At 45.3% G+C, this 15,497-nt stretch overlaps 1 protein-coding gene across 1 annotated transcript; it reads left to right on the top strand.

Moving 5' to 3' along the window:
• The first annotated feature begins 7,433 nt into the window (after positions 1-7,433).
• mstnb (myostatin b) lies at positions 7,434-11,305 on the top strand. Its single transcript, XM_035175021.2, has 3 exons — positions 7,434-8,089; positions 8,439-8,809; positions 9,627-11,305. Exons 1-3 carry the CDS (start codon positions 7,708-7,710, stop codon positions 10,005-10,007), a joined length of 1,134 nt encoding a protein of 377 aa, XP_035030912.1. The 5' UTR covers positions 7,434-7,707; the 3' UTR covers positions 10,008-11,305.
• The last annotated feature ends 4,192 nt before the right edge of the window (positions 11,306-15,497 follow it).

Genomic DNA, 15,497 nt, shown 5'->3' with positions numbered 1-15,497 from the left:
TCAGACCCAAGCTTTGTTTTTTCTGAATGCATTTCCATCATTGTTCCACTGCGTTATAGAAAACAAATGTATGTGATGTAGTGTTTTATATCACTGAGCACATCTTCTGATAGACGGCTTCTGTAGCAGGAATCAAATCACCTCCCAAACATGAGTTTTTAATTTGCTGCATTATTTATGAGACGACCAGCGCAGAGACAGAGATGAGACATTCATACTGTTAATGGAACCGTAGTGTTGAGTTACTGGTGAGTGCGGGAGCTGCTTGTAGAGCCTGTGTTTAAAACAACTCCAGTTATAGAGGGCAGTATATATATATATTTTTTTTATAACCTCCTAAAGTATTCTTGTTCAACAATGAGTGCGTTCGTTATCGGTGTGGAAGCTGCTGCTCAGATATGAAGTCCAGGCACAAAGTAAACACGTCCACTTTAACTGCATGTGGGGTTGAGACCCCTCGGTCGTACTGGGAGGACGTGCTGCAGGTTTAATGGTTTCAATAGGAGCGCTGAGTTTTGTCAGTTAGTGATGAAGAAGAATTAAAACTCATAATATCTCATGTCACACTCTCTTGTTTCAGTGGTCACATCCATCAAGAGCCACACACAGTCTCCATGCTCCTCAGGCCTCCACAGCGCCACCTTCAGAGCGGATGACCCCCCCCCCCACACATACTTTACACAATAAACAGCCGTAAACACTGAGAACGGTCTGTGTGTTTCTTGTGGCGTCACAGATGAGCTTCTGTGTTTCATGGCAAATATTTACTCTTCAAACAAAACGCTGGCCAACTGTTATTTCTCCGGTTTGCTGCTGAACTTTAAACCTCAGGATCATGTTTACGTCACTGGAGATGTTTGAATTTCAACTTTACAAGGACAATACTCCAGAAGCCATAAAGTAAAAATGAAATGTCTCAGTAACAATAGAAGGCATAGATAAGTTTTATTGGCATCTTCAGTTTTTACACTTGGTACCGTTTGCATGTTAAATGAATATTGTAATGTGGGAATACGCACTCACACTTTATAGTCACAGCCTGACAGGTTCATTTACCACTTTCAGTCAGCTCATGTTTTCTTTGCTTCCTGTCGTGGGCCGTGCGTCACTGGATCAGGTGATTCATCTCTGCTCTTACTCTCTCTTAACTTAATCAAGATGCTGAACAAATGAATAGTTCTTGTGTCTGAAACTTACACTGAGGTCAGTTGCTTGCTTGACTTCATCAAGACTTGTAGTGCAGGGAATCCACTGGAAATCAAAGAACCTTAAAGTGACACATTTAAACTGGGGCTGCAACCGTGATGAAGATCTGACATTCATCTGCAGGTGTCAGATCTGAACACACAAAGAGGTGTGTTCTGGATCGCTGGTCAACAAAATAATTGACAGATGAACTAAGTGTGTGTGTGTCTATAGTTGTGAGGGCAAATTTGGTTCAATACCATCATTGTGAGGACATTTTTGGCTGGTCCTCACAAATTAAATTGGCTTTTTGAGGGTAACGACTTGGTTTTAGGGTCAGAATTAGGTTTAGGGTTAGGGTTAGGGAAGGCATTATGTCAATGAGTGTCCTCACAACTAGAGAGAGACGTGTGTGTGTGTGTGACCAGCAGCATCTCCCTTCTCTATCCAAACAGCTGCTGGTATAAATGTTTTTGAATGAAACTACAGATGAGAGTTTTCAAGAGGAAGCATCGTCAGCAGGAAGACACGGGTGTTAGAATGAAGACAGGTTCACACTGGGTCTGAATCCAGACTCTTTGCAGTGGAGACACAGATCTGATCAGTTCAATGGCCGAACGTTAGTGAACTGATAAAGACAGATGATACCACAGTTTGTAAAAAAAACAAAAAAAAAGTTCTCACACAGGAAATGAAACATTTCTGACCCGTAACATCTGACATCAGCAGAGTCAGAACACTGATTGTGATGAATGAGTTCAAATCAACATTATCAATAATTGAAGAGATCAATCTCCGACCGACTTTTCTTTTCACGCTGCAGTCCGATCTTTCTCGTGTGGTTCAAACCAGCCTTTTCCACGTGATAGATCCAAACGTTCACGACAGTGAGATCAGCCTTCGTCGTTTCATTCCAACGCAACAAATGGCATCCGATTAAGATTTAGGAATATGGCATATGGACAACAGTGTCGTCTTTAATCTGTGCTGCTCTCACAACATGTTTGGGACGAGCCCAGGAATTAATCTGTCGATACAGATTAGTGCAAGTTCTGTTTCGCTTGTTCACTTTTTCAGTGATGGGTTTGAGGAACCTTCAGATCAACCATCTCTGAATCATCACAGCTTGTTAAACTGTAGATTTTAAATCATATAAAGCTCCTGATTTATTCAGTGATGCTGCTCCACACTGAAACAGCCTCTGTTTGACTCTCATTTATCAGTACTGACTAGTTTCATGTTACTGTTATTAGAGAAGGCAAGTGGTGACAATTACCTGCCACTGTTTTATGGCTTATTAGCTTGTGTGGGAGGATTCTCACTGGTTCCTCCTGCTGCTGTGCTGGATCTTTACAGCTACTTTATAATGATTGTAACAACGGTCAGAGCTGATGTCTCAGCAAACAGCTGGGGGAACTATGGGTAAATCCCACTGACATCACTTACATATTTCTCTTCCAAGGCCTCGGTCGGTGCCTTCACTGTCCCTCGGTCCAGTGAAGACCAGACCTCTGCTAACACGGGTCGGGCTCATATTCACATTCATTAAGGACGTTGGTGGTTATGAACTATTCCAAATGTATCTACTCTGTCCCGTGGTGTGTGTTGTTCTGTTGTACAGCAGCACCACAAGCAAATGTAGATCAGATTATTTGTGCTGTGGCCCTCTGGAGGGCGGGTGGCAGTATGTCTGGGTTAGGCGTCGTACATCATCACAGCGTTGACACATTACAACATTTTAGCAGAAACCCTGGAGTTGCTTGTTTTGTTTAAATGTTTTAAACTTCAGGTAAATCCTATTTTTTTAAAAGTGTCGCTCCTCCTGCGTTGCTTTGCATCCGAGTCCGAGTCAAAGTTCTTAGACTGCGACTTGTGTACACAGAACAACCTGGAGTGCAGGAAATACAATTGTACACATTGTTTTGAGGAAGGTCCCGGTGGATGGAGGGGCTGCGGTCGAGGCTGCCTAATGACAATGGGGGGGACTGAGCTGAGGATGATGCTCCTCGTTGCGGCTCCTGCCACAGGATCTCCGGGGGGACGCCATTACGGGCAAGAACTCCAGCCTGCGGGGCCTTTTGATGGGACCAGAAGGATCCGGAGAGCTGGGTGTGTTCAGGCCTGGTGAGACGGGTGGAGGTTTCTCAAACGAGAGCCTTCACCTAATGAAGGGATCTATTAATAACGTCCTCCGTAAGAAGAGACAGCTTTGGCCCCCCCCCCGGTGCAGCATCAATGGACGGGATAGACTTTCACCGGCAAAGAGGAACATTATGATTCCAGGAAATATCTTGCTTTGCGTCACGAGTCCAGCCAGGCAGAGCCAAAGCGGGGGGGATAAGGTCCAAGGAAAGACGATATTCCAACTGAAGATGCTCTGCTCTGTAAGGCTCCAGCTTTGAAACAGATAATCACACAAACATGGACGGGATCGGAGTGCTTTGGTCGCCCAGGACGAGGGTCTTAAAGCGCTCTCCCAGTATAATCCAATTCTAGAAAGAGGTCAAATCTGAATTACTGGCAGCTCATTCATATTCCCGCTCGCAGCAGGTAGTAGACGCTTGAATGATTCATTCCGAACAAATGTGTGTGAGACCGTTGACCTCGACCTCCAGTGTCGCTGTCGCAGCAGTCTCGGCTCAACCCGGCCTCTTCCACGTGACACACCGTCCCCTGTCATGGCACGTCACACTCAATGTAAGGGATGTCACTGTAGCGGCAGTCGACCTCCACCCACTGCTGCACGGCCCGGGCCACGATCTCCTCGGAGAGCCTCTGGGCGTACTCCAGCAGCACCGGGCTGACCTCCGCCTCGCCCATCTCCGAGTGGACCAGGTAGGCCTTCTCGCCCCTGGATCTACCGACCGTCTTCTCTGTGGAGTTGGCATTCTGGGCCCCAGGGTCACTCCTCTTGGATTTGACGCACCCCATGCTCTTGGCGATGTAGCATTGGTTTGGGTGGGAGGCGTGTGGCGGCGGCGAGGTGCGAGAGTCTTTTCGGTCAGATCTGCAACTCGTACGTCTGTGGTTTCATCCCAGCGAGTGGTCAGTACAACCCAGAAGCGAGAACCCTGCTTTGTGCTGGTGTCATCCGCTCCCACTGCCTCCCGTGTCCCAGGGGCAACGTGGGTTTACGATCAGAGGGTGTTGGAGAGTGCAGGGCGGCGAGCGGCTAGGAGGCCCATCCCTGTGTAGCTGTGGCGCCGTTGAAACAGTCAACCTCTGCTGCCTTGCTGCCGAGAGCTCGTCCCTTCCTCAACTGCAGAGAGAAAGAGACAGAGGGGAAGAGAGAGAGAGAAGGGGATTTCAGTGATTTGTTTTTCCCTCGCTCACAGCCTTAAAAATACCAGATGGCAGGAACTGAGGAAACAACTGCCAGTGATGTCCACGGTGGCAGTGGCAGCTTCGTGACTGGCTCCAGTGGCGGCCTCGGGGTCAAGGTGCCACTCCTACAGGCTCATTCTAAAACACAGTGTGTCATCCCCCCACCCCACCCCTCCCTCTACTTCACAGTGTTTTATGACTCAATCCCCTCGGCCTATTTTGTGTAGCATGTCCCGGGGACGTCTGTCTGTGGCCTGGGTGCACTGATGCTGTGTAAGCCTGCCTCCTCCCATCTGTTCCACTCCGGCCCGAGCCTGATCCACAGCGACAGCTCCTCTCCTCGGACCCCGGGCCTCAGCTGTGCTCAGGAGACATGTGCTCGGCTCAGAAGGCTGCACGCTGGCGTCTACAACAACACGCAGGCCATGAATGATTCATGCTGAGAGGGGAGTCTCCCTGTGAGTAACAACACTGGAGGTGCACATGTCAACGCGATGAAGCTGCCACTACATCCTCCTCCTCCTGTTAGTGTTAGTATTATTATGAGCATCATGTCAAATGGCTCTGATGTGTCTCAGTGTCAATGTGCACCAAACTGTGAGAGCATCCTTGAGCTGTCAATCAGCCACATGGCACCTGGAATAAACTGATTTACATGAACAATAACAACTCAGAGGAGCTTCTTCTTCTCATTGACATGACACTATTATCATTACATATTTGAGTCAGATCCACCTGAGACACACAGAAAACACTGTGATGCTGCAGAAGCTGCACGTACTTTTCCAGATTGTGACATAAGCCTCATGTTTCTCTCCATTGCCCCCAACGTGAACATGATAATAACCAGAAATAAGCCAAGGTCGATCACCTGGTGTCTTCTGCCCTCAGCTCCTCGCGCAGCATCAGCAGCGACCTCAACTTCCACCGGATCGATTTGGAGAAAAAGACGCGAAGAGAAGAAACACGTTGTCCAAGTTGCAGCAGCTCGGTGGTGATGTGGCCGCAGCAGCGGATCCCAGAGGAGGAGAGAGACGCTCCTGTGAAGCCTCCTCCTCACTGGGAGCAGATCTCAGCTCTGGAGCTTCAGCAGCGACACTGGACGGGGATGACCGCGCCGCAGCTGCTCTGCTGCTGCAACACCGCCGCCTGGTGGACAGACTCACAGACTCGCCCAACCGGAGAGGGCGACTCTCTTCTGAGGAACTGCAGCTGTAAAAAAATGTACATAAAAAGTACTGGAATTCATTAACTAAGGAGATTTGTACCTGTTTTAAATCAATGCTTAAAATATATTACATATAAAATATATATGCTAGTGTTAATTTATTTTGTTCAAATAAGTGCTGCAGAGAGATTGTTTATTGTTATTATTATTTAGTATTATTAGTCATATTATTATTATTATTATCACCATTATTATTATTATTATTATTTATTAGTAGTAGTGACTTGGGAAGTGTAAATAGTGATTTTCAACTTTAATTCAGAGCACATGACCAGCTGCAAAGCAACAACAACAAGCTAACAGCGCCCTCTTCTGGAGGAACTCGGTCAGTGAATCGCTCACCTTTACAAGTCTTCAGACAGTGGACAACATACAGAAGGTACCTGGAGGTGTCACAGCTCTTCTCTAGGGGTCATTGACACTTCATGATTTGTGGAACAAAATTACAATCAATGAGAAACACCCAATCACAGCCATACGACAAGAAACAGATCCTCCTTCCTGATAAGTGACTTTTCCTCATGATGTCACGTGTCACCGTGTGAATCAGACGTCTTCACACTGCAGCTCAGGCTCAGGTCCTGGATTGAAGTTTGTCTCAAAATTCACAAACTAATTTGTTTGAGGGTTTGAGGTTGTGTCCTATAGACAAACTATATATAGACAAACTAAAGAGCACCTTCAGCCACTTCTACCTCAACTCATATCTATCCATCTATCTATCTATCTCTCTCTCTCTATCTATCTATCTATCCATCTATCTATCTATCTATCTATCTATCTATCTATCTATCTATCTATCTATCTATCCTTCGATCCTTTTATCTATCTATCTATCCTTCTATCTATCTATCTATCTATCTATCTATCTATCTATCTATCCATCTATCCATCTATCCATCTATCCATCTATCCATCTATCCATCTATCTATCTATCTATCTATCCATCTATCCATCTATCCATCTATCCATCTATCCATCTATCTATCTATCTATCTATCTATCTATCTCTCTAATATTTTTCCTTTTTCTTTTTGTCCTCCTTCTTTCATAATAAATCGGATGAACTCTGCTGATGGTGTTCAGGTTTCTAACCCGCCACACGATGGCGCTATCCTCTCAGGTGATAAAAGCAGCTTTCACCAACAAGGATTTTGGACAAATCCTGGATTTAGGATTCTCTTCATCTCCGTTGATTTTTGGGTGAAACGCCCGATGTGAAGAATTTGCATCTTACTCTGATAACAGATGATGGTAAATAAAATGATAATCTGAGAAACCTGACATTAGAACAACTGAAATGATTTGACTGGCGTTGAATACAAGTATAATTCTAACTTCTGCTTGTGGGTGAAATTGATTTGATCCTCAAAGGAATACAAAAATACACACAAACACACACAGAGAGAGACACACACACAAACACACACTTGAGGGACCTGTCATATCAGCTTATTACGTTATGATGCGTTCTTTAAAAAAAACATTCAAAGAAATCCTGTATAATTGAAAGTGTATTATCTTGATTTCATAAAACATGGGATAGATCATTGTTTGTTTGTACAACTTAAGATCGGGACCAGTAAATAATATTTTTGCGCACAGTCAAGTCTGCACCCCCCCCACCCCACCTCACCCCCCCCTGTGCCCATTGCGCAATCCTCGTAAGAAAAGCGACTATCCATCTGTGGCCACGTTCGGTTCACGCTCCCAGTCTGCGTCCCTTTATGGTTTGACAGTGGGAAAAAAAAGTTTTTCAAGTCAGTCGGTTAAAATTCATTGTTGCCTGTCCAGCCAATCATAGTTTTTGACGACACAAAAGAGGCTAAAAGTTGGAGTATAAAAAGGTGTGCGCTAATAAAGTATGATGCCTATCAGAGTGCGACATTAATCCAAACGCAGCGCACACACGCACCGGGGGATCTGTTTCATTTGTTTCTTCCCTGAACCAAAGCTCCCAGCAGACACAATGCACCCGTCTCACTTCGCGCTCTATCTCACTTTACTGGTGGCTGTGGGTCCAGTGGTTCTGAGTGAGCAGGAGACGCACCATCAGCAGCCCTCCGCCAGCAGCCCGGAGGACGCGGAGCCGTGCGCCACCTGCGACGTCCGGCAGCAGATAAAAACCATGCGGCTGAACGCCATCAAATCCCAGATCCTGAGCAAGCTGCGGATGAAGGAAGCTCCGAACATCAGCCGGGACATCGTGAAGCAGCTCCTGCCCAAAGCGCCGCCGCTGCAGCAGCTCCTCGACCAGTACGACGTGCTGGGAGATGACAACAGGGATGTGGTCATGGAGGAGGATGATGAGCACGCCATCACGGAGACAATCATGATGATGGCCATTGAACGTGAGTTTTTATTTCACTTTTAATTTTTAGGAAGATGAGAAGGACGCGCTCCGAGACTTTTACGCACGGGGACCGGGGCAGAGCGCGCGGGAGACGCCAGATGTCGGTTTATTTTTATATTAGGTTTATTAGAAATAAGGATAAATATGATAACCAAGACTTAAGAGTGCACATGGATCAGTACATTTAGGTCATAACGTAATGGTTTCATTTCAAGAATTCAAATTCCGTGCCATGGGGGTTTTAATACATTTTATTTACACATTTATATTTATTTGTTCCACTCATTTCTCTGTGTAAATTCCACCCACACATGGTCAGTAAACCCCGTCTCTCTGTTCCTCTCCAGCCGAGCCCATCGTCCAAGTGGATGCGGAGCCCAAGTGCTGCTTTTTCTCTTTCACCCAAAAGTTCCAAGCCACCCGCATCGTGCGGGCGCAGCTCTGGGTGCACTTGCGAGCGGCGGACGAGGCGACCACCGTGTTCCTGCAGATCTCCCGCCTCATGCCGGTCACGGACGGGAACCGGCACATACGGATCCGGTCCCTGAAGATCGACGTGAACGCCGGGGTCAGCTCCTGGCAAAGTATAGACGTCAAACAAGTGTTGAGCGTGTGGCTGCGGCAGCCGGAGACCAACTGGGGCATCGAGATTAACGCCTTCGATTCGAGGGGGAACGACTTGGCCGTGACCTCCGCGGAGCCCGGAGAGGAAGGACTGGTGAGCTGCCGACTGACTGCACACAAAACACAGATAGTGATAACTGCAGTTCAACAGTGAATAGTGTGGCTGCGTGTGTCAATATAAGTGACAGAAGCAAGAACGTGTTCTTTAAAAAGTCAGGTTCCAAGTGGGTTTTAGTTTTCTGTTGCACTGTGCAGAGAGGTGAGCTTCAGGCCTCCAGAGGCTTCAGGGTGCAGGGAGACTTTGCAGAATCAGCAGGTGGTGAAACACTCAGCCGCCTGGAAGAAGGAATTAAGATATAAAAGACTTTTGAAAGCTGTAATCGACCCAGTGTGCATGCAGGCGTGTGCACCTGCATCTGGACAAACGCCCCGTCCACAATAACCTCGAGTCTTACTGCCTTATTACGTAAAAGTTCACCTGCTTCACATTCCTTAAGGCATTCTGTGTGACTGTGTAAATCAGAGTAATTGCCTTCACACACACACACACACACACACACACACACACACACACACACACACACACACACACACACACACACACACACACACACACACACACACACACACACACACACACACTGCTGTCACACTATCAGTGACAAACACACACCACAGAGCTCAAACACTGGCACCAGGCTCAGGGGCAATTAGAATACATCAGCGGCTGTGGTTAACCAACCGTCAGATGATTTAATTTCCTTTAAAACTCAAAAGTTTCATAATATTATCGTGCCATGTTTGAAAACCAGCTCAACAAGGGTCGAGAAGCACCGGATTACATGATTTCAATCGACCGCTGCCATCTGACTCTTTAACTTCTGGTTCTAACACGCGCTCTGTCATTCCAGAAACCGTTCATGGAGGTGAAGGTCTCCGAGGGCCCGAGGCGAGTCCGGAGAGACGCCGGCCTGGACTGTGACGAGAACTCCCCGGAGACCCGGTGCTGCCGCTATCCGCTCACTGTGGACTTTGAAGACTTTGGCTGGGACTGGATTATTGCCCCGAAGCGCTACAAGGCCAACTATTGCTCTGGGGAGTGTGAGTACATGCACTTGCAGAAGTATCCCCACACCCACCTGGTGAACAAGGCCAACCCCAGAGGGACCGCGGGCCCCTGCTGCACCCCCACCAAGATGTCGCCCATCAACATGCTCTACTTTAACCGCAAAGAGCAGATCATCTACGGCAAGATCCCCTCCATGGTGGTGGACCGCTGTGGATGCTCTTGAGTTGGGACGGAGAGCATCGGGAGGACGGGGTGATGGTGGTGGGGGGGGCGCAGTGGCTCACCCCGGCCTCCACCTTCAGACTTGTTGACACAACCAATCCACCAGTTCCAATGCTTTCCTCCAGAACATGGTGCAATAGAACCAGAGTAGAGGCCACAAACAGCCCGACCTTCCTGCAGGGCAGCGCTTTCACAACCGGCATAGCTCCTTTTCTTTCTACCTGTGAAATCTTAGCCATAGAGGCTTGAAGTCAGAACAATACAGGAACACACAGAAACACGTACGCACACACATGCTGCGCGTCGGAACGAACGTAGACAGAAACGATCAAAGCTATTCAGAAAAAAAAACAACAACTGTTCTCTCCATTTATACAAACGTGCTGACAGATTATACTCACACTACTCCACTCCACTCATAGCCAACATACAAGCTCATACACGTTTTCGCTATATGCTGTTTGTGATCATTTTTTCTCGAGTTGTGTTTTCAGAGTGAAAACCGAGAATCCTCAAGGACTTTTTGAAGAGAGGGGCTTGGAAAACCAAACTGGAGGTTCAGAGCAGTGTCTCACTCTGGGAGAACACGGTTGAGTCCACGTAGGTTCGTAGGAGTTGAATAAAAAAAAATAAAAAAAACGTACTTACAACATTTGGAAAATTAAGACACACGACATTTTTTTTTTCCTTTTCTGTACTGGCCTTGAACTAATTCATTCTATGTTCTGATCGCTAACGCACGGAGCTGTGTGTGACGTGGAGGTGTCGATCACTCCTGAGATCCTATATACGGACACAAAAAATGTTCCAGACACACAAACCCAACCAAGAAGCATTCTCTCTCTCTCTCTCTCTCTCAGTCACAATCACTTTCCAACCGCAGAGCCAGACCTGCCCAATACACTTGAATGATTCTGATTGTAAATTCACATGACTGGACAGAAGGACTTGAACTGAAGGCACAAGGAATGCAGCCTACAAATGAAAATGTGTTTAAGACAGAGAAACTGGGTTGTTCGGATGTATGAATGTTGAGATCATGCTTAAAACTCTGTCTTACATCAACACAGTTTGCACTATGGCACACCAATAGAAAAAATTGGTTGCTACAAAAGTTGTAAAATTGATTTTGATATATTTGCTTATTTGTATTGTATACATATGCCATTGTTTCCAGTAGGAGTTGCCTTTCTAAACCACTGTTGGTAAAATGTACGAAAACCACAATCCATCAGAAAATGTAATACAGCAACTCTATATACTTGTTTTAACAAATAAAGTTTCTAGCTTGTTTGTTGAGTTGTGTGTTTGCGTTGTGTGTTTCTGCCTCGAGTCCAGACGTTTGTAACATTTGCACTTAACGAGAAGAAAAGACGCTTATTGTCAATAATCTGATCTTTAGGATCATTGTGTTTACACAGTTCAAAGCCACGGTCGCACCATAATACAATATTCTATTCACAAAGAATAAAATCAATATTTGCATCATATTTCAAACCATAAACATCTTTATCCGACAGTTTCTCTGAGGAACGGGGTCGGACGTGCTCGGTGTCATTCTGCCGACTCACTGATCAAATCCCAAAATGAACGCTTCAGTATCACAACACAACAACCTGAACATCTCGCCCCACGTCGCCGCTGAGAAGCTGTACGTCCTCGCCACATGTTGAAAACTGACACGTTACACAAGCAGTGTGAGTGTGTGCGATGTGCATTGGTATGAGGAGAACAGTTAAGACAACGCGCACACACACACACACACACACACACACACACACACACACACACACACACACACACACACACACACTCCCTCTACCTGACTACACTTGCACAATCCCATCACCATGAGCCGGTTTCATCACAAGTGTCGTTCAGAGCAATTTCCCTGACTTAGCAGTTTCCCAGTGAAGGGATGTTGAAAGCATTGCAGTCTAATGAGGGGATGTGAACTCTGGTGCGTTCTGCCAGCATGACCTATTCCACTGATGGCCTCATTGAGGCCCGACTTCCGCCCAGTAGAGGGCGAGTTGAGCACGGCCCCTGAGAGCCACTTCCTTTCCTGCTGCGAGCTGGAACTGTTCCACGAGGATCGGCCACAGAGGAGAGCAGCCCCCGGACAGAGTGGATCCACAGAACCTCTGCTTCCTGAGGAGAGGACTTGAGATTCTACATTAACAAAAATGTTAAATAGTATTTCATATGATTGGTTATTACGTTCAACTGCACCGATGTACAGTCTGTAATCTCGTGTGTTTCTACATCTGCAGTTTTTATCAGTCTCCAACTGTTTCCACCTGTTTACTTTCACATTATTTCTAATGACGCACGTCTCAAATATTAGCAATTTAAGAATGTGAAAACATTGTTGATCCTCACGTGTTAATGTCAATTCAACTTGTTTTCACAGCTCCCCACAGCCAAAGTTTCCATTTTACAATAGTATAACAGGCCGTGTCCACTGCGAGTGAATTCCCCAATAAAGATTTGCTGCAGGTTTCAGAGATGTTTCTGTTTCTTAAGAAAAAAAAAGGAGAAACAGAATAAGAGAAGTTGAACCTGATGAAAAACAAGACTTTTTTCTTTCTCTTCATTTAAGAAACATCCTGTAAGTCACTGTTCCTATTCAGTGTTCACTGTCTATCATGCAGCATTTCATTTAACGAATGTCCTGCACTATATCTGCGGCTGTCTGCTTGTGTCAAGCTGCTTTCTGAACAGGAAACATTTTGACGGAGCGTCGCTCATCTGTTCAGAGTCCGACCCAGGAGGACTGTGTCCGCCAGCGACATTCCACCTCTGACAGGTGAGGAAGTGAGAGTGAGAGAACGGGAAGGAGGATGTAAAGGAGAAGTCCAAGGCAGCTGGAGACCCCGTTATTGGACAGAGTTCCTGGAGTGTAAAGCTAATAGAAAATGAATGGATAGAACCTGTAGTCCTCCTTAATAAATTGTCGTTTATAATGTATGATGTGAGGCTTCAATTAATGATGTTTAATAATGAGGAAGGGATTCAATTAGACTTCTGCACCCTGAAAAACAAAATAAGGATTTAACTAAATCACAAAAATATACTTTTACCCATAGTTTCATCTGTGTAGAGTGTGTTTGTTATTGTATTACAGTCAAGGAGGAAATGTTTTTGTCCGTGTTTGATTGTTTGGTTGTAAATTTGCAGGATTATGCAAAAGCAATTGGACAGATTATCACGAAACTTGGTGGAAGGCAGGAAAGAACAGATTTAAATTTATCTTAAACATTTCAGAGAATAAATCATGGATCTCGAATCTAAAAATCCGATCTGATATCCGAGTGTGTGCAATTTGGTGCAGATCTATTGAATTTGAATGTGGCTTCGTAAAGGGACATGCGATTACTGCCATGTGCTGTGCAGCTAGTCACAGTGGTGTTTTGACCCGGGTTTATTTCAGGAAAATCTAAAAGGGCTCTGGAGACGGTCAGTTTCTGGAGATCATGACGCCTGACAGACGATAGCAGCTTTTTAAGAGATGTAACCTCCAGAGGCCTTTCAAGAAATGAGTGTGAATGGAAACCGGTGAACTTGAACCTAGAGTCAAGAACCACAAACAACCAAAACACATAACTTGTCTCACCTGGGATTAGAAAGAAACAATATTTCAGGTCAATTATTTGTCATTATTTGTTAATAAATTGTACTAATTAAATACAATATTCATGTAGTCTGCATACAATGATCCTCCTTGTTAACTTATCTGAGGGTCTCACTTTTCCAAATAGATGCTTGGTACAACCATTTTAATACGAGAGACTGACAGCGTCTTAATTTAAGATTACATATTTCCATTCCTCCCAATTCTATCGCAAGGCCTCAACATGTCCAACATTTGGACAAAGGAGGATGATGCCCCGTCCTGAATGTGCTGCCGAGCTGAGACAACGTGTGGGGAGATGCCAGGTGCATCCAATAACATCTGGAGCCTTTAACAGATGTGTGGAGCATCTGGAGAAGTCGTTCTGCTCCCAGGTCGCTCTGTGGCAAAGGTCAAGATGTCAAACCGTGAAGAAGTGAGCGTGTAAGTGAGGTCGGCTGAAACTTTGGAGTAAACTTACACAAGGCTAACAGCAATAATACACAGAATTATTTTATATTCATTTTCAGCTACAAAGTTTGGAAAAAACACTGTTTCCATCTGTTTTAAGCCACGATTAAAATCTGAGATTCCACTGATGATGATTTCTACGTGATTTGTCTCATTATCCCTCAAATAGCCTGAATCTAGACGTCTGGATAATGACACACGTCTCACATGTGTTCAGGGTCGAGGGTTTTCCTGCACAGCTGGCTAGCTACCAAGCTACATTGATGAAAAAGAGCAACTGGGGAATATCTACAAAAAAAAGTCCCGAGCCATGGATGAGACGCAGCTGTGCTGGTGGTTGGAAATTGACTTAAAGAAATAACTCTTACTAAATCATCAGTTAAAATGTGAAATACTTGCTGCTTCCTTAGTAGGTAAGAGTAAGTTCAACAAAACCATAGACTGTACATAAGGATGGATGACATAAGGACAAAAACGAAGCCGAAGTGTTATGACTGCTCGATATTTATTAAAGTGCTTGTTTCTCTGGTTAAGTTTGGTTATGATTAGTTTATTTCATGCTACAAAAACATGTGAAACGTCGTGATCGACAGCTGCGACTGACTTGTGAATCGCGATTGGTCCAACATGTGTATCAGCAGCACCTCGCTGCCACCGTTCCATCCCACGATCCCTCCTGCACAGACCCTGACTCTAAATGTATTAGGAACATTTAGTTTTTTTTTTAATGTTTTCGGATGGAGGGAGAAAGCGGAGATGCGTTGTCCGTCTTTATTTAGTCTACGTCTGAGGCATCGTGCTGATAGATGAAGATAGAACATGTATTTATATATGTACTTAAGGGTCTGGCAGTAGTTTGAGACATAGATAATCCTGAACTAACATTCGTTGTAAACAGATGATAAGACGGGATGAGTAACCTTAGACTGGACGTGATCAACTTAAAATCCACATAATAAAATAGTCTAAAATATGTTTTATTTAGTGCTGGGATCTGGATGTTTGTAGACATTTGCCGACTGAATTTCGAAGCTAACGTTAGTTCACGTGAGACACGTTTTGCACAGTAGGGGAAGAGAGGCGCTGAGGCAAGGCACTCAGGAGCGAGTAAATCTTTCCACAGGCTTTAATAGGCATCTGAGAAGGTGACCACAACAACCCATTCACATATTGGCAATTAAAACATGTCAATTGCTTCACATTCTTACCTTTAAACAACCGGCAGAAGATGATCACCTCAGGCCGGATTGACAGGTTGTTTGTGAAAACCCCTCGTGGCTCAGGAGAAAGCAATGAAAAGCAATAAAATCAGCCAGTCTAGGATAAGGTTGGGGCCAGATGTCCAGCTGCTGAATGCTGCCTGTCTTCACTTCTCAGGTGATTTATCCTTCCCGTCTGCACTCTGCT

The sequence above is a fragment of the Hippoglossus stenolepis genome, chromosome 13 (assembly GCF_022539355.2).
Source record: "Hippoglossus stenolepis isolate QCI-W04-F060 chromosome 13, HSTE1.2, whole genome shotgun sequence".
Classification (NCBI taxonomy): Eukaryota; Metazoa; Chordata; class Actinopteri; order Pleuronectiformes; family Pleuronectidae; genus Hippoglossus; species Hippoglossus stenolepis.
This window is presented reverse-complemented; position numbering and strand designations above follow the sequence as displayed.